Source organism: Euleptes europaea, chromosome 6 (assembly GCF_029931775.1).
Source record: "Euleptes europaea isolate rEulEur1 chromosome 6, rEulEur1.hap1, whole genome shotgun sequence".
Taxonomy (NCBI): domain Eukaryota; kingdom Metazoa; phylum Chordata; class Lepidosauria; order Squamata; family Sphaerodactylidae; genus Euleptes; species Euleptes europaea.
The window spans coordinates 95,841,444-95,861,612 of NC_079317.1; the positions used below are offsets into that span (position 1 = coordinate 95,841,444).

Genomic DNA, 20,169 nt, shown 5'->3' on the forward strand with positions numbered 1-20,169 from the left:
TCAGACAAGATGATCTTTCTACAAACCTAAGGAAAGCCCCAGGTCTGCAGAAAATCTGAACTCTTAAAAAAATACATTGGGGCATTTAACCCCCCCCCCCAAAATAATAGATACAACACAGGTGCCCTCTGCAGTGGCCATTGTGGGGTTGCTAGGCAGCCACAACAGTATTGCCAGTTGAAGCCTTGATTTCTGAGCCAGCGTGGTATAGTGGTTAAAAGCCGCAGACTCTAATCTGGAGAGCTGGGTTTCATTCCCCATTCCTCCCACAAAGCCTGCTGGGTGACCTTGGGCTAGTCACAGTTCTCTCTGAACTCTCTCAGCCCCACCTACCTTGCAAGATGTCTGTTGTGGAGAGAGTAAGGGAGGGTGATTGTAAGCCGCTTTGAGACTCCTTAAAGGTAGAGAAAAGCAGGGTATAAAAACCAACTCTTCTCCTAAAAGGCGCGGGGGGGGGGGGGACAGGACTCTTTTCAGGGCTGCTTTGACATTCAAGGGAGAACTTGTTGGGTTGATACTTGCACACAACTTATGAGGGAGACATATACAGCCCGGCTGGTTGCTGGGTGGGAAGAAAAGCAGGAAACAGGGAAATCTGAGGATATGGGTGCTGACAAGAGGAGAAAAACAGTGTGGGGAAGAGAGTATTACAGAAAGTAGCCTGCTCCCTGCAAATCCTTGCAGGCTCCCCACTGAACAACTGGGCCCAGCCCGGCTGGCACTATGGCAACTTGGCCCAGTTGCCAAATTTGCTTGGATTTTTATGAGAAAAATCTGCAATTTGCAAGCAACAATTATCTCCAAAAAGCCCATTTAAAGGCTATGATTCCACTCTAGGAAATGCTGAAAATATTTCCATACAAAGCAGTCAGAATGGGAAAGAGCTGCTTGTGGACGCCACTTGGCATCAGATATGGCACAAGTCTGCAGGAAGGGATGGAGGCAAGAAGAATCCAAAAACAGGAGCTAAAATTGAGACTTTACCTAGAGTAACTTTTGTATGAATTAATTAAGAAAGGCACAGGGTACCGCTAGGAACAATGAAACGGACACTACGGTGTAACAATGTGAGACAAAGCTGTGGAAGATAAGCCCTTTTCAACTGTCACTTCCCTGGCACTGTGACTGCACGTGTGGAATAACTATGCTATACCCAAGCCTTGTGGTTTGTGTGATCGCCATTGCTTCTGAAAGGGGCAAAGTACAGATTATCTGGTATCTGCTATATGTGTACAGAGGCTGCAAAATCCATCCGTTCCCTCTTTCAGAAATAATGGCAGTTGCACATACTGGGAGGACCACATGTAGCTCTTTCATCCCTTGCGTGTGTGTGTTAAGTGCCGTCAAGTCACTTCCGACTCATGGCGATCCTATGAATGAAAGTCCTCCAAAATGTCCTATCTTTGACAGCCCTGCTCAGATTCTGCAAATTGAAGGCCATGGCTTCCTTTATTGAGTCCATCCATCTCTTGTTGGGTCTTCCACTTTTCCTGCTGCCCTCCACTTTTCCTAGCATGACTGTCTTTTCAAGTGACTCTTGTCGTCTCATGACGTGACCAAAATACGACAGCCTCAGTTTAGTCATTTTAGTTTCTAGGGTCAGTTCAGGCTTGATTTGATCTATAACCCACTGGTTTGTTTTTTTGGCCGTCCACGGAATCCGTAACACTCTCCTCCAACACCACATTTCAAAGGAATCTATTTTCTTCCTATCAGCTTTCTTCACTGTCCAGCTTTCACACCCATACATAGTAATAAGGAATACGATGGCATGAATTAATCTAGTCTTGGTGGCCAGTGACACATCCTTACACTTCAAAATCTTTTCTAGCTCCTTCATGGCTGTCCTTCCTAGTCTCAATCTCCTTCTGATTTCTTGGCTGCAGTCTCCCTTTTGGTTGATGGTGGAGCCAAGGAATAGAAAGTCTTGAACAATTTCAATTTCCTCATTGTCAGCCTTAAAGTTATGTAATTCTCCTGTAGTCATTACTTTTGTTTTCTTGATGTTCAGCTCTAGTCCTGCTTTGGCACTTCCTCTTTTAACTTTTAGCAGTAGTCGTTTCAAATCTTCACTATTTTCTGCCAATAATGTAGTGTCATCAGCATATCTCAAATTATTAATGTTCCTCCCTCCAATTTTCACTCCACCTTCATCTAAATCTAATCCAGCTTTCCTAATTATATGTTCTGCATATAGATTGAAGAGATAGGGAGATAAAATACATCCTTGTCTGACTTCTTTGCCAATTGGAAACCATTCCGTTTCTCCATATTCTGTTTTAACTGTGGCCTCTTGTCCAGAGTACAGGTTGCACATTAAAACGATCAGATGTAGTGGCACACACATTTCTTTTAAAACCAGCCATTGCTTTTCATGATCCACACAATCAAAAGCTTTGCTGTAATCTATGAAACACAAACTGATTTTCTTCTGAAATTCTCTCGTATGCTCCAGTAACCAGCATATATTTGCAATATGATCTCTAGTGCCTCTTCCTTTTCTGAAACCAGCTTGAACATCAGGCATTTCTCATTCCATATATGGTAACAGCCTTTGCTGTAATCACTTTACTTGCATGAGAAATTAATGCGATGGTCCGATAGTTGCTGCAATCTTTGATGTCTCCCTTCTTGGGAATTGGAATGTAAATGGATCATTTCTAGTCTGTGGGCCACTGTTTTGTTTTCCATATCTGTTGGCATATTGTTGTCAAGATTTTGATGGACTCCGTTTCTGTGGCTTGGAATAGCTCTATTGATATCCCATCTGCTCCTGGTTATTTGGTTCTCCCGATTGCTCTCAATGCAGCTTTCACTTCACTTTCTAAAACTGTAGGTTCTTCTTCAAAAGATTCTTCTTGGAAAGAATCTTTTATCCTTTCATCTCTTTTGTATAGTTCTTCAGTGTATTGTTCCCACCTTTTCTTTATTTTGTCCTGTTCAGTTAATGTATTTCCATGCTGATCTTTCAGCATGCCTAACCGTGCTTTAAATTTCCCTTGATTTCTTGGATCTTGTGGAACAGATCTCTTGTTCTTCCTTTTTTGTTGCTCTCTTCTATTTCTTTACCCTGGTTATTATAATAGGTCTCTTTGTCTCTACGTGCGAGTCGCTGGAACGTTGCACTTAGACTTTTGATTTTATTTCTATCACCTTCTACTTTTGCTTCTCGTCTATCTCTGGCAATTTTAAGAGTTTCCTCAGACATCCATCGAGGTTTTTCTTTTCTTTTGGCTACAGGAATAGTCTTTGCACATTCTTCCTTGATAATATCTCTAGTTTCCACCCATAGTTCTTCAGGTTTACATTCACTCGAACTTAGTAATGCAAATCTGTTCCTTACATGGTTTTTAAACTCTTCCGGAATATTGCTTCGATTTTATTTTGGTGCTATGAATGTTTTGGTATTTTCTTAAGCTTTATCTTGATTTTCGATATTACCAATTCATGATCTGTACCGCAGTCGGCTCCTGGTCTTGTTTTGGCCGAGAGAATAGAGCTTCTCCATCTTCTGCTTCCAATTATATAATCTATTTGATTTCTAAACTGGCCGTCTGGTGATGTCCATGTATACAATCGTCTATTTGGTTGCCTGAAACATGTGTTTGCAATGAACAGATTGTTGTCTTCACAGAATTCTACGAGGCGTTCTCCTGCTTCATTCCGTGCTCCTAGCCCAAATCTGCCAACAACATTTGATTCTGCTTTGTTTCCTACTTTTGCGTTCCAATCACCTATGATTATCAGCATATCTTGTTTAGGTGTGTGATCAATTTCTTCCTGAACACTGGCATAAAAACTTTCCATTTCTTCCTCATCAGAATCTGTAGTTGGGGCATAAACTTGAATGATGCTTATGTTGATAGGCTTTTGCTGAAGTCTGTCTGATATTATTCGGTCAGACTTTGCATTATAGCTCCTGACTGCCTTTGCTACATCTTGCCTCACTATTAAAGCAACTCCGTTTCTTCTTTGGTTCTTGTAGGTTATCCAGGCTGTGTAACCGTGGTCTTGGTATTTTCTTTCCTGACGTTTCTCCTGCAGCTGTGGCAGGCATCTTCAGAGGAGTAACATTGAAGGACAGTGTCCATTTCTTCTTTTTGTCATTCCCTGAATAAAACACTTTGTAATTTTCTGATTGAAAATGTCCTAATCCAGTCCACTTTAATTCACTTACTCCCAGGACTGAAATGTCCATACGTTCCATTTCTTGTTTAACAATTTCAAGCTTACTTTGATTCATGCTCCTCACATTCCATGTTCCTATTATATGTGTCGAACAGCTTCGGACTTTCCTTTTGCATCTATTCATGTCAACCACTGAACGTCCTTTCGGCTTTAGTCCAATCGCATCATTAAGAACAGCGCTACTCGTACTTGTCCTCTGCTCTACCCCAGTAGCAGATTGAGTGCCATCTGACCTGGGGGTCCCATCTTCCAGCACTATATCTTTTTTCATTTTGGATTGTCTCATCATAGGGTTTTCAAGGTAAAGGTTGGTCAGAAGTGGTTTACCAGTGCCTTCTTCTGCGCAGTACTAACCAGGGTTAGCCGTGGTGGCACTGCCGTTGTCTACGAAAGATCTTCCGCCAGTGTCACCTTCCACTACTGCTGCTTCCCAGTAGCTAACCTTCAGGGATTCCTCTGCCCCCATCCCCATTGGAACTGCCTGTTCTCTTCTGCGGATGTGGCTATTGATCCCTTAAGGGGGTGGATGCATCTTCGTCTGGTGTCTCAGCTGTGACCATTCTGTCTTGAGTGACTCTGCTAGGAGTTTAGTCTCCTGATAGAGTCTAGACCCCTTACGGTATTGCTCTCAGCTTCCCTGACACACACAAACCCCCTCACCACGTTAAGGTGTGCATCCAGAAAGTGGGTTCATCCCTTACGTGCAGTCAAATGTAACAACTGAAAAGGGCTATAGACATGAGACCACCAAACTAGGCACGGCTTTTTCCAAGTTGTCCCTGGGTTCCCCCCACAAAAAACCCTACTCTCATTCTCCTCAGTCAGATGTCAGCTGCTGGGAATTAATTTCCCATGCGCCACAGGGGCCTGATCAGGACAGGGACTGCCGCACTGGGGAACATGAAGCTTCAACCTTCCTCTGATGGCACTTCTCCCCCAGCCCCATGGTTCCAATCTGAATCAGGCCTCTGTCTCTTATTCCCTTGTTTCATTTTCTCTTTCAATGCATTTTTGAATCTAAATCTCAGGAATGGGTTGTTGGAATATGGACTTAATGGTCTTTCAACACCCCCACCAAGGTGGCATATTTAGGGTTGCCAAGGGAGGTTTTTGGGGCAGAGACTGAAGAGGGCAGGGTTTAGGGAAGGGAGGGACCTCAGTGCCATAGTCTAATTGCCAAAGCAGCCATTTTCTTCTGGTGATCTGATCCCTATTGGCTAGAGATCAGTTGTAATAGCAGGAGAGCTCCTGCCACCACCTGGCTGTGGGTAACCCGAGGCATACTTCAAATGCAAAATGCGGGTCTCCCTACACTGAGCCCATGATCCAGGGTCCTGATCTTATGCCTCAAAGTTTGTGCCTGACTAGCCTAGCCTATGGAGAATCTTTCACATGCACAGATATTCTTGTGCAATTGACAGGCCTCCTCAAGGAGCATATTCACTACTATATCCAGTTGCCAACCTCCAGGTGGTAGCTGGAGATCTTCTGCTATTACAATTGATCTCCAGGCAATAGAGATCCATTCACCTGGAGAAAATGGCTGCTTTGGAAAACGGACTCTATGGCATTATACCTCACTAAAGTCCCTCCCCTGTCCAAACCCCACCCCCAAACCTCCAGGTATTTCCCAACTCCAGCTGGCCACCCTACCACTATATCAACCCTGGGCTGTCCTAAATGAGGTGGACAGACTAATGTTACTCTAGGACAGGTAGTTATCACTATCTGACTAAATCCACATCACAAAGATGCAGAATAATTTGCTTCCACAGAGGCTGTAAAACCTCTCTTTAAAGTAGATTTAATATATAATGTGAAGTATGCTATGAATTGGAACTTATATGAGAACGTTTCAAAGTGTTTTAGTACTGGCAGTTTTTAATTTAAAAAGGTAAAGTGCAAGCACCAGGTCATTCCTGACCCATGGAGTGATGTCCCATCCCTACGTTTACTAGGCAGACTTTGTTTGGGGGGTGGTTTGCCAGTGCCTTCCCCAGTCATCTTCCCTTTACCCCCAGCAAGCTGGGTACTCATTTTACCGACCTCGGAAGGATGGAAGGCTGAGTCAACCTTGAGCAAGCTAGCCTGAACCCGACTTCCATCGGGATCGAACTCAGGTCGTGAGCAGAGCTTGGATTGCAGTACTGCAGCTTACCACTCTACGCCACGGGGCTCTTAGCTTTTAATTACTGGGGTTTATTTTTATTAGACCTGTATGTGCTGATTAATGCTGTTAACTGCCTTGAACACAGGGAAAGGGGGTACCAATACCTTAAATAAATAAAATTAACACCTTATTCCAAGACTTATGGAGGCCATCAAAGGCTCACAGAGATACAGAGCATGACACTGAGAGAAAGACACAACTGCTGTGTGCCCTCCAGATTTCAGCCTTCCATAACCGCTAGTTACCTGCCTTATTAGCTTTTTGATATACAAATCTAGAGTGGGCTTCATATTTACAAAGCTACTTTGATATGTGCCAACCGTGCATCAATCCATGTCAAAAATGTTTATATGGCCAATTATTAGTAACAGTAATGATTGATGTAGCGCATCAAACAGAGTTGCAAATCCCACTACGAAAAGATTATATGCACTATTATAGACACACCATTAGAGATACAAGGTAATAGACCACATTGCAAATTATGCCATGTCACCTTAATTATAGCTGGTGGTGCTGCTTCCTTTGGTGTTGCTCTCCTTCAGGCTCACCTGCCGTTTACCTTACTTGCCTTTAGGCGCCAGGCCAAAACATTTTTCTTTACGTAGTCTTCTACCTAAGATCCCTCCTTTTTGGCTGCTTTGTTGCAGATTTTAACTTTAAATCATTGTTTAGGACACAGCAGTACTGAGAGTTTGGTTATATATGTAAATCTGCAAACATCGGGGGGGTGGTTTCATTGGTCTGGCTAGCTTACAGTTTTCAGCCTTGAGAAGAACATATGAATCAATGGCTTTCTGCCTAGAATAAATCCTAGAACAGAGTTTGCAACAATTATTCTTTGGAATGCCTTCAGGTGTCAAACATCACACCTCTAGAGAAAATCGATTTGATGGTTTAATAAAGTCTTGTGAGCCTCACATAATTATGTCTATATGATAGCCAAATCCTAAAAACAAAAACCTGACCGTGCATTCCTGAGATTTGGCGTACGGGAATGGCGGGGAGAAGGCGCAGGTGAGCCACCTCCTAAGACCATTCCCCGTATGCCGGAAAAAAAAGCCGTTTGGGGGCTTTTTTTGTTAAACGGGGCCTTTCACCCCATAGAGAGCAGCAGGGCTGCTAAAAAGCAGGCGCAGGAACGCTGTTCCAGGCGCCAGCGTAATGGGGCGAACAGGAACTAGCGTTTTCTATATATTCTCGTGTTTTCTATTTAACTGTGATTCTTGTTTATTTAATCCGCTCAAGGATAACTAGAATGGTTTTAAATAAAGTTCTTAAAAGACAACTTTGAGTTGTCGGGGCCTGGGATACAAGATTTTTACCGAGACCTGCAATAAACGAACTTCTAACCTTTTTCTAGTCACAACACTTTACTGAATGATCATTGAAAAAACTGATCATTCTTCACACAGCCGCCTGGTTTAAGGTTCATGTGTTGCTTTAAAACAGCCAGAGAATTTTGGTTTCAGTGTGCCTGTTTTAAGTAAACCTCCATAAACAGGTGGGAGTAACTCTAACAGTTTTATGGTCTCCTCAGGGCCTGAGAACTGTTTTATCACTATCAATTTATACTGCTCTTTTTGTTTCATGCTGCCTTTATACCGTGGGGTGTTTTCGTGACCTTTTTATTGGCCTGGCATGTTTTTACTGACTTGCTTTAATTGGCCTGACTTGTTTTATTGTTGTGAGCCACTTTGAGCTGGTTCTGGAAAGGCAGCATACAAATTCCTAACTCGCGCCTCCAATTCCAGCACTGGGATTTCTAACATCGAAAGTTAAAAATAGCTACCCTGGGAAGGAAAAAATACCCACTATGGCTAATATTCCTTTGTTTTGAATTTAGTCAATATGTGGCTGTGTAGTAGATCATACCTAGAGTACGATGTATCTTCTTTCAGTACTGTTGGCCCACCAAGATAAACCCAGATTACAAATGAGGGGGTGACTCTGTGTTCAAATCCCAACTCTGCCATGAAGCTCACTGGATGACCTTGGGAGTCACTCCATCTCAGCCCAATGTACTCACAAGGTTGTTGTGAAGATAAAATAGGGATGGGAGAACCATGTACATTGAGCACCTTGGAGGACCAAAAGAGAGTATTCTTTTCCCTTTCAGACCAATACTTCAAAAACACAGAGAACACCAAGTACCAGGCAAGCTATAATACATGGCCAGGAGGCTGCATTTAACTTTGTGGAACATGTATTGTTAATATCTGGTGCAAAATGTTGTGCAGTGCTATTCTTCTGTCCCATAAATAACTCACAAAGTTACTTAGATAAATTATTAAGGACTGTAGTCTACTGTGTTTAGCTTGCTGAAAACTAGGGTCCTACTATATAATTTTTGCATCATTTAACATATCGTATTAAGACTTGTCCTTTGCTTCAGTTCTGTTTTTAGATTTCTGATTGGTTCTACAACCCTAATCCAATTGTATTGTTTATTAAATACCCAACCCTGTTTTGACTCAGTCTGTGTAATCCACCTTGAGTTCAGTGAGAAAAGGCAGGCTATAAATGACGTAAATAAATAAATAAAAAGTAATCAAAGCATCACAACTCCACCTATCTTTTCCAGATCACATTCTAGTGCAGACTCTCCACTTCCAGCCCACACTAACCTTATAAACTTTAATCCAATCTTTGTCTGTCTTTGCCCTGGCTTTCAAATGAGTCATGTACGATAAGACTATCCTTAAATTCATTCATGGCCTGTTTGGGTGGATTTCTGCCCAAACTAGCTGATGCTTAACTATCTATCTTGGGACACATTTGAGAAATTCCAAGCATCCATTACCTCCATAAAAACATGCTTTCCTAGTGACTTTGGACTATCTAGGCTTCAGAATTTGGGATCAAAAATGTGGCAGAATGACCATAATGACTTGCAGGCTCCACTAAATTTCAACTCTCTGAGGTATCTAAGCACCAACTGTCTGCCCTACTCTCTGTCTGGCAATGTGCCACTCTCCCTCAACTCTTGGAAGGGTTATTTCACGCTTCTCCTTCAGTACACTGCCACAGCTGGTCAATTTCAGAATAATCCACCAAGAAGGACAGCACTCTCAGCTTCCTGATTAAAGGCCCCATCTAGTGCCTGTGTCTCCTGCTACCCAGTGACTGTGTCTCTTGGTACCCCCACACACACACTTCCATGCAGTTAGCAATCTAGCAACCAACCGTCTCCATTCCCCTGGCACCAGTTTTTAAAGGAAGTTCAAATGGTGGAGGTCTAAGTGGTACAAAGGTAACTAAAAGTGGTACAGATACAACTACCAGCATTTAAAATAGTAAACAATTCATTAAAAGGAAACGTCAGCACACATACTCTGCACAGCAACAGACTGAGCAAGGGATACAAAAGAAAGGTGCAAACACACAACCGTCCATCCCTCAGCTCTATACATGCCCAAGCAAATCTTAGGCCGGCTTGTTAAACTTGAAAGTTACAGTAATCTAAAAGTTTCCCGTTACCTTGGAGTCTTTGTCTGGACAACCAGCCTTCTGTCTGCTTCATGCGACAATGGCGGTCATTAAGATGGAACCCAGGTATGAGAGAGCTCCTTCCTCCACATGGAATCAGCCAAAATAGACTCCTCTTCCTCCATGCCAAGGAATTTTAATCTCCTCTCTCTGTCCACTCTGTGGGTCAAAGAAGATCCTATCTAGTCTCCTGCATCCCAAGTCTCTGTCACCTTCTGGGTGTGAGATTGGAGCTGTGTGAGTTGGCCATTTTATTGTCTCCAGACAGAACCCATGTCTTGAAATTAAATGCATTTCTCCACAAAGCCAAACAGCAACCTTACATGAATTCTATGCTTTTCAAGCGATTACCTGATGCTGCACAAGTTGTTAACCTTGCTCTCTGGATATCACATTTATCAACCAAAGTTGGACTTCTACTTTCTTGCAGTTGTCCCACAGCTGCTACTCTGAAGTCTTTCGGACCTTGGCTGAATGATACTATAGAGCTTCTGAAATATTAGTTTTGTCCTTATTTTATCAGCTACAACTTTCACAGCTACAACTTGTTAATTTCATTTGACAAATGGAAAAACAAGGGGATGGAGTAATGAACTGCCTTCTTAAGGTGAACAGCCAGTAGCACAGCAGCATGTAGGAGTCGGTTATGTGCCCTCCCTTAGCCATTACACTATAGTCTTTGGGCTCAATTTGTTTCAGCATTTGAAATGTACAAATGCTGTATATTGCCCAGAGATAAGTCCATTCGGATTAAAACAAAAGTTATCTGCACTCTAGTAAAAACAAGAATATATGAACCGTTACGCACACATTCTAAAAATCATGCTGAGGTGGTTTTACTTGCTGTAGAGAAATTCTGGAAATCAGTCTCAGCACCTCTTCTGCTATAAAGAACTAGAGCACCCAAAAATTCAATGACCTGCCTTCTCATAACAAAGAAGCTGATCATAACAAAACAAATGCCAGGTACGGTAATTTGGAGCACACACATATAGCTGTTTGCTGAGAAGCCTGCGGCATCTTTTTGATTTTGGGATCAAGCACTGAGCAAACATCACAGGGCAGCTGTATTCACCTGTACATGGACGGGGAAAGATGTTTTAGCTCAACGGGCTCATTTTCTTGTTTAAATTAGAGGTACCCTTGGAAACGTAAGTGCTTTTTTCATCTAATAACAGCCTGCTAAGATAATGGATAATAATAGGGTGAGGTATGTGTCGCATCACTGTTTCTAATTTATATTCTAATACATATTCCTGACATTCAATCTACTCCACATTTAGCTCCTCTCACACCTCTGCCTCACAAGACTTCCATTAACTTCAAATGACTTTGAATTAGATCTCAGGTACTGCTGCTTTGAAAGTGTTTTTTTGGTTTACAAGCATTCACAGATGTTGGACAAAATTCCCACTGACCTGTACAAATAAGATACGTTAAGGGAGAGCATCCACATGTCTATTGGTTCCTAATTTGACATGCTTGCAGATTTTATTTTCTAGTCTGCCTGTTCTACATGCCCTTCGAATGTTTTGCGATTAAGTTAATGAAATCCTCAAATTTAATGGTTGGCTCTGGAAAAAGTGTTTTCCAAACATGCAACAGCAGACAATACAATATTTGTTTCGTCTGCCAAAGACAGCTGAACTCTCAATCATTTCTGCTTATTTGGAAATTCTCTTTCCCAGACCCTTGATTACTTCCACATATCGACCTGCTAGTTAGTACAATGAGTATCAGCAGCATTCCCATTGATCTGAACTTATGACTATCCAAACATTTTGCATGTGACCCACCTACCACCGGAACACATGCAAATTGGAAGCTTCATTCCTTGCTTAAAAACTCAGTGGGATTTACTTCTGAGTAAACCTGTTTAGGTGTGAACAGTTACTCTATGAACAGTATTTATACCATGCATATCCATAATGTTCCTTCAGGCTGAAGTTTGATATGCTATTAATTTCATTTCTAAGCCATTCAGTTCAGTTCCTCAGGATCACAGAGACCTGAAGCTTTTGGGATCACACTATAATGGCTGAACAGCTCAATATTAGAAACTTATGATTAGCCAGGACAGCCTAGCACTTCTCTTCTGCAACCAACTCACTTTGGGGCAGATTACCCCATGTCTCAGAAGAAAACTGTACCATAAAAACTATAATTTATACTGCAACGCACATGTTACTGTAAAGGAAGGAAAGAGGACGTTCATCAGAGGTGCTATTCAAATAGTAAACAAACCATCTGAGGGTTTTTTGGTGGCAATTTGATGCTAAGAGGACTTAAGGGTAAGATAAGAGTGATAACTGTGAAGGCACACAGAAGCACTATGCAACACAGGTGCTACTGAGTTCACAAACAAAGGTGGTTTCCCTGCCTATTTGAATAACACCTGTGGTTTACAGTAGTTCTTCTTTCTGTCTTTACTGCAATAGCTACCATCAAGTTGATTGTTTGTATGTCTAAGGCCAACACTGAGGGTGGCTTGGCTACCTCTTCTTTTGCAATATTGCCCTTTTCAAGTCTTTAGACCATACACTGGAGTGGCACTGGTGGAAATATTAGCAGAAACTTTAAAACAAAACTGGACAAGGATACCACGGTATCTATTTAGCTGAGCTGGCCTGAAAAACAGGGGGACATGGAGGAGCATCCTGTGGTTCATCAGGCACACAACCTCAGTCTATGCTGGCCCTCTGCCTACCTATCTGGATCAAGCTCTTGCAAAAAGGCATACAGAAAGATTTTGACAGTTGCGTCCTCCCTCCAGCACCTATACAGCAGCTTCCCACGATACCCTTTCTCCGCCGGGTACCTCTCAAAGTCTGAGGCAGGACAGCCACAGCAGCCCTCTTAACTAGCAAGGCCCCAGCACAGACTGAGACAGGGCTGCCAGGGCTCACAGTGCCAGGGCTTCTAGACCGGGGCTTCTAGTCAAGAAGATCCCTTAAGGCTGAATGGAAAGCTCCCGTGCAAAGCAATCTTGGCATGGACTTGGGTGTTCTGGCAGGAAGACTCGCTGCAAGAGAAGGCACCTGTATCTTTAAGCAGGGCCGGTGCTACCATCAGGTGAACTAAGCGGTCGCCTAGGGCGCACACCTCAGAGGGGCGCAGAACTGGCCCAAGGGGCACAGTTTTAAACAGATTAGTTTCTTGCAAAAAAAAAAAATGCAACTGAGAATTTATATTTTTTACTTTAAGTACCACAACAGTGCTATGGAATATGATTAATTATAACGTCTTATAAAAAGTTTTGTGCTTTTATTTTTTTCTACAAGACATCTGTTTTTGAAAGCTGGCTAGCAATGGGAGGGAGGGCGCACAAGTAGTTAGCCTTGCCTAGGGCGCAAAAATGACCGGCACCGCCCTGCCTTTAAGACACCTCTGCAGAAGAAGGAATTTTGGCAGGCGCAGCTTTTCTCTCCCTGACATGCTACCTTTCCTTTATCCCTTAGAAGCTCCTTGATCCATTGATCTTGAGCAGCGTAAATCTAATGTTTGAGGGATATAAGGACTGAAACAAATCTTGCCACTGACAACGTAGCCTTGGGATCCCTGTCATTTAATAAAAAAGGCACTACGTCAGAGACAGAGGCATTAGGCTTATATGTTAAAAGGGGAGAGATATAACGTGATCGAAGTTCCTCGTAAAAGCAGCATTCCAAGAGGGCATGGGCTAAAGAGCCAGAAGAGCAAGGACAGGTCCTGTCTGGGTATGGCATATTCAGAATCCTGCCCTGCACAATCCTAGAGGGGTTAGCATTCAGTCTAGCTAAACAAACAGAAGGCTCTAGAAAGACGAGGCGTCGTCAAATAATAATTACAAGGGTGGTGGCATTCCGAAAAACTGAGATGAACAAACGCAGCATGCACGGAAAGCAGTGCTGCTATAATCCAGCTCTTTGATGCACTTTTTAATCCCTGACCCGCTACACTGCAGAAGTACAGGGCGAAAACGCCTGGTCGCTTTAGCCACCTTTATTCCGTTTCAGCCAGGATTCAGCCAGGATCGAACGCCAAGCGACCGTGGGTTTTCGCCCACAGCCTTCTACACACATGGACACATGAAGCTGCCTTATACTGAACCAGACCCTCGGTCCATCCAAGTCAGTATTGTCGACTCAGACCGGCAGCAGCTCTCCAGGGTCCCAGGCAGAGGTCTTTCCCATCACCTCCTTGCCTGGTCCCTTTAACTGGAGATGCCGGGATTGAACCTGGGACCTCCTGCATGCCAAGCGGGTGCGCTGCCACTGAGCCACGGCCCCTACACCACTGTCTACCCAAGGTACTAACCCCCCCCCATTGGAGCTGGTCACCTCACCTGCTGGAAGAAGGCACAATGCCTTAAAATAGTGGCCCCCCTTCACCTGAGCAGGGGGTGCCCCTTGGCGAGGCCAGAAGGCTCGGGAAGCCCAGGAGGAGAACCCCGAAGGGCAAGGTCGGAGGGAAAGGAGGGCGAGGGCTCTTTACCTCCGAGTAGACATAGAGGGGCAACACCAGGACGGCCAAGAGCAGGTCGGCCACGGCCAGGCTGACGATGAAGTAGTTGGTGGTGGTCTTCAGGGCTTTCTCCGTGCACACGCTGAGGCACACCAGCAGGTTGCCCCCGACGATGAAGAGGATGAGGAAGACGCCCAGGACCAAGGCGGGGAAGTTGTGGGCCGGCGCCCCTCCCGGCGCGGGCGAGGGGTCGCCGGGGGTGCCGTTGGCCCCCATGCTTCATGGGCTCGCCGCCGCCCAGCCCAGGGGGTCACCGCGCCCTGGAGCCGGAGGCCGGGCCCAGGCTGCCCCACTCCATGCCGGGGCCAGGGCGGAGGAGGGAGGGGGCGGCGGCGGGGCGCGCGGCTTGCACTTGGCGCGCGCCGTCCGCTTTGCGCCCAGGCGCCGCGCGCCAAAGTTGCCCGGCCGCGCGGACTTTGGGTCTCTCCGCCAGGAGGAAGGGAGCCGGCGGCTTAAGGCGCGCGCCGGAGGAGGGGGGTGGTGGTGGGGTGGGGCGCGGCCGTGGCGCGTGGCGGGGCCGGAGCGCCAATCCGCGGCGAGGAGCCCAGTCCCGGCTGCTTTGGGGCTCCGGCGCGCTGGAGCGGGGACTGTAACGCCCAGAGAGAAGGGGTTGGTATAAAAGACTCTGGGCTCCTACGCGCGCACGTGGAAGCTTGGGGGAAGTTGGCATCCGGGAGCCATGAACCGACAAATCGTGCTCTCTGTGCTTGGTAATGCCCAGATATAAGGGATGGTATAAAAGACTCCGTACTCATATGCGCGCACGTGGAAGCTTTGGGGAGGTTGGCATCCGGGAGCCATGAACCAACAAATCATGCTCTCTGTGCTTGGTAATGCCCAGATATAAGGGCTGGTATAAAATACTATGTGCTCATATGCGCACACGCTTTAGGGAAGTTGGCATCCGGGAGCCATGAACCAACAAATCATGCTCTCTGTGCTTGGTAATGCCCAGATATAAGGGCTGGTATAAAATACTGTGTACTCATATGCGCGCACGCTTTGGGGAAGTTGGCACCCGGGAGCCATGAACCAACAAATCATGCTCTCTGTGCTTGGTGGTGCCCAGATATAAGGGCTGGTATAAAAGACTATGTACTCATATGCGTGCACGTGGACGCTTTGGGGAAATTGGCGTCCGGGAGCCATGAACCAACAAATCGTGCTCTCTGTGCTTGGTAATGCCCAGATGTAAGGGATGGTATAAAAAACTCCGTACTCATATGCGCGCACATGGAAGCTTTGGGGAAGTTGGCATCCGGGAGCCATGAACCAACAAATCATGCTCTCTGTGCTTGGTAATGCCCAGATATAAGGGCTGGGATAAAAGACTATGTACTCATATGCGCGCACTTGGAAGCTTTGGGGAAGTTGGCATCCGGGAGCCATGAACCAACAAATCATGCTCTCTGTGCTTGGTAATGCCCAGATATAAGGGCTGGGATAAAAGACTATGTACTCCTATGCGCGCACGCTTTGGGGAAGTTGGCATATGGAAGCCATGAACCAACAAATCGTGCTCTCTGTGCTTGGTAATGCCCAGATGTAAGGGATGGTATAAAAAACTCCGTACTCATATGCGCGCACATGGAAGCTTTGGGGAAGTTGGCATCCGGGAGCCATGAACCAACAAATCATGCTCTCTGTGCTTGGTAATGCCCAGATATAAGGGATGGTATAAAAGACTCCGTACTCATATGCGCGCACGTGGAAGCTTTGGGGAGGTTGGCATCCGGGAGCCATGAACCAACAAATCATGCTTTCTGTGCTTGGTAATGCCCAGATATAAGGGCTGGTATAAAAGACTATGTACTCGTATGCGTGCACATGGACGCTTTGGGGAAGTTGGCGTCCGGGAGCCATGAACCAACAAATCGTGCTCTCTGTGCTTGGTAATGCCCAGATATAAGGGCTGGTATAAAAGACTATGTACTCGTATGCGTGCACGTGGACGCTTTGGGGAAGTTGGCGTCCGGGAGCCATGAACCAACAAATCGTGCTCTCTGTGCTTGGTAATGCCCAGATATAAGGGCTGGTAAAAAAGACTATGTACTCATATGCGCGCACTTGGAAGCTTTGGGGAAGTTGGCATCCGGGAGCCATGAACCGACAAATCGTGCTCTCTGTGCTTGGTAATGCCCAGATATAAGGGCTGGTATAAAATACTGTGTACTCATATGCGCGCACGCTTTGGGGAAGTTGGCACCCGGGAGCCATGAACCAACAAATCATGCTCTCTGTGCTTGGTAATGCCCAGATATAAGGGCTGGTATAAAATACTATGTGCTCATATGCGCACACGCTTTAGGGAAGTTGGCATCCGGGAGCCATGAACCAACAAATCATGCTCTCTGTGCTTGGTAATGCCCAGATATAAGGGCTGGTATAAAATACTGTGTACTCATATGCGCGCACGCTTTGGGGAAGTTGGCACCCGGGAGCCATGAACCAACAAATCATGCTCTCTGTGCTTGGTAGTGCCCAGATATAAGGCCTGGTATAAAAGACTATGTACTCATATGCGTGCACGTGGACGCTTTGGGGAAATTGGCGTCCGGGAGCCATGAACCAACAAATCGTGCTCTCTGTGCTTGGTAATGCCCAGATATAAGGGATGGTATAAAAGACTATGTACTCCTATGCGCGCACGCTTTAGGAAAGTTGGCATATGGAAGCCATGAACCAACAAATCATGCTCTCTGTGCTTGGTAATGCCCAGATATAAGGGCTGGTATAAAAGTCTCCGTACTCATATGCGCGCACGTGGAAGCTTTGGGGAAGTTGGCATCCGGGAGCCATGAACCAACAAATCATGCTCTCTGTGCTTGGTAATGCCCAGATATAAGGGCTGGGATAAAAGACTATGTACTCATATGCGCGCACTTGGAAGCTTTGGGGAAGTTGGCATCCGGGAGCCATGAACCAACAAATCGTGCTCTCTGTGCTTGGTAATGCCCAGATATAAGGGCTGGTATAAAAGACTATGTACTCATATGCGCGCACGCTTTGGGGAAGTTGGCATCCGGGAGCCATGAACCAACAAATCGTGCTCTCTGTGCTTGGTAATGCCCAGATATAAGGGCTGGGATAAAAGACTATGTACTCATATGCGCGCACGTGGAAGCTTGGGGGAAGTTGGCATCCGGGAGCCATGAACCGACAAATCGTGCTCTCTGTGCTTGGTAATGCCCAGATATAAGGGATGGTATAAAATATTATGTAATCATATGCGCGCACGCTTTGGGGAAGTTGGCACCCAGGAGCCATGAACCAACAAATCGTGCTCTCTGTGCTTGGTAATGCCCAGATATAAGGGATGGTATAAAAGACTATGTACTCCTATGCGCGCACGCTTTAGGAAAGTTGGCATATGGAAGCCATGAACCAACAAATCATGCTCTCTGTGCTTGGTAATGCCCAGATATAAGGGCTGGTATAAAAGACTCCGTACTCATATGCGCGCACGTGGAAGCTTTGGGGAAGTTGGCATCCGGGAGCCATGAACCAACAAATCATGCTCTCTGTGCTTGGTAATGCCCAGATATAAGGGCTGGGATAAAAGACTATGTACTCATATGCGCGCACTTGGAAGCTTTGGGGAAGTTGGCATCCGGGAGCCATGAACCAACAAATCGTGCTCTCTGTGCTTGGTAATGCCCAGATATAAGGGCTGGTATAAAAGACTATGTACTCATATGTGCGCAGGTGGAAGCTTTGGGGAAGTTGGCATCCGGGAGCCATGAACCAACAAATCGTGCTCTCTGTGCTTGGTAATGCCCAGATGTAAGGGATCGTATAAAAGACTATGTACTCATCTGCGCGCACGCTTTGGGGAAGTTGGCATCCGGGAGCCATGAACCAACAAATCGTGCTCTCTGTGCTTGGTAATGCCCAGATATAAGGGCTGGGATAAAAGACTATGTACTCATATGCGCGCACTTGGAAGCTTTGGGGAAGTTGGCATCCGGGAGCCATGAACCAACAAATCATGCTCTCTGTGCTTGGTAATGCCCAGATATAAGGGCTGGGATAAAAGACTATGTACTCATATGCGCGCACGTGGAAGCTTTGGGGAAGTTGGCATCCGGGAGCCATGAACCAACAAATCGTGCTCTCTGTGCTTGGTAATGCCCAGATATAAGGGGTGGTATAAAATACTGTGTACTCATATGCGCACACATGGAAGCTTTGGGGAAGTTGGCATCCGGGAGCCATGAGCCAACAAATCATGCTCTCTGTGCCTGGTACAGCCTTTCACCAGTAGAGAGCTCTGAATTACCTTCATCTTTAGGTAATTCACAGTGGGTAGCCATGTTAGTCTGTCTGCAGTAGTAGAAAAGGGCAAGAGTCCAGTAGCACCTTAAAGACTAACAAAAATATTTTCTGGCAGGGTATGAGCTTTCGTGAGCCACAGCTCACTTCTTCAGATACCTGGTATCTGAAGACGTGAGCTGTGGCTCACGGAAGCTCATACCCTGCCAGAAAATATTTTTGTTAGTCTTTAAGGTGCTACTGGACTCTTGCCCTTTTCTACTACTTCATCTTTAGGTATGTGGTTTCTAGTTACTAAGTTCACAAGACCTAGACCTTGCTTAGAGACAGCCTTCGGCCAATATGTATGGCTATGCTAATTAGAGTGAAGTAGATCCCTAATGTGCATTGGTGCTTTTGTGTATCAATCTGCTTGTCAGCAGCCATGGGCCTGCCCCATGCGAATGCATAAATGATACTGACTTTCCTTTGTTTCTGGGGTGAGTAACTCTGCATCTTATTTGTGGGTTATTTCACCCCCAGGTCTGTGTTTGGCTAAATAAAGAACTGTTGCTCTTTTTAACCTCCTCCTAGTTGTCTTCATTAGACTCTATAAGACAACCAAGGCACTTCAGGACGGGGAGGGGGGAGATGTCTTCCCAGCAGGGCCGGGGCCAGTCGTGTTTTGCACCCTAGGCAAGGCTAGACTCCTTGGAAACGGGGTGTTGGAGGAGAGTGTTACGGATACCCTGGACGGCCAAAAACAAAACAAAAAACCAAATCAGTGGGTTACGGATCAAATCAAGCCTGAACTGACCCTAGAAGCGAAAATGACTATACGGAGGCTGTCCTACTTTGGTCACGTTATGAGAAGGCAAGAGTCACTGGAAAAGACAATCATGCTGGGAAAAGTGGAGGGCAGCGGGAAAAGAGGAAGACCCAACAAGAGATGGATTGACTCCATAAAGGAAGCCACAAGATCTGAGCAAGGCTGTTGAAGATAGGACATTTTGGAGGGCTTTGATTCATAGGGTCACCATGAGTCGGAAGCGACTTGACAGCACATAACACACACACACACACACACACACACACACAGGCAAGGCTAGCCACTTGTCCCCCCCCCATTGCAAACCACTTTTCAAACACAGATGTCTTGCAGAAAAATAAAAGCACGAAACTTTTTATAAGACATTATAATTAATTATGTTCCACAGCACTGTTGTGGTACTTATCTTAAAATGTAAAAAGTATAAATCGTCAGTTGAATTTTTTTTTCAAGAAACAAATCTGTTTAAAACAGATCTCTACCCTCAGACCAATTCTGCACCCCTCTGAGGTCTGCGCCCGAGACAGCCGCCTGGTTCGCCTAATGGTCCCACCGGCCCTGCTCCCCAGACGACCCGCGAACTCCGAGTGGGTCTCTCTACTCTCCCGCCCTGCGCCCTGAACGGGGGCTACCTCTCACCACGTGTCGGGCTTGCGGAGAGGGGGGGATGTTTTGGAGGGAGGGTTGCCAGGTCCCTCCTTGGGGGCGGAGCCCGAGGAGGGTGGGGTTTGGGGAGGGG

General features: G+C 45.6%; 1 protein-coding gene across 1 annotated transcript in view; it reads right to left on the reverse strand.

The window, feature by feature from the left end:
* The window catches only part of DRD4 (dopamine receptor D4), a 61,665-nt gene extending 47,099 nt beyond the window's left edge, over window positions 1-14,566 (reverse strand). The window contains exon 1 of the mRNA XM_056851013.1: window positions 14,321-14,566. Coding sequence (XP_056706991.1) covers window positions 14,321-14,566 — 246 coding nt within the window. The remainder of the gene's footprint in view (window positions 1-14,320) is intronic.
* Between the last annotated feature and the right edge of the window lie 5,603 nt (window positions 14,567-20,169).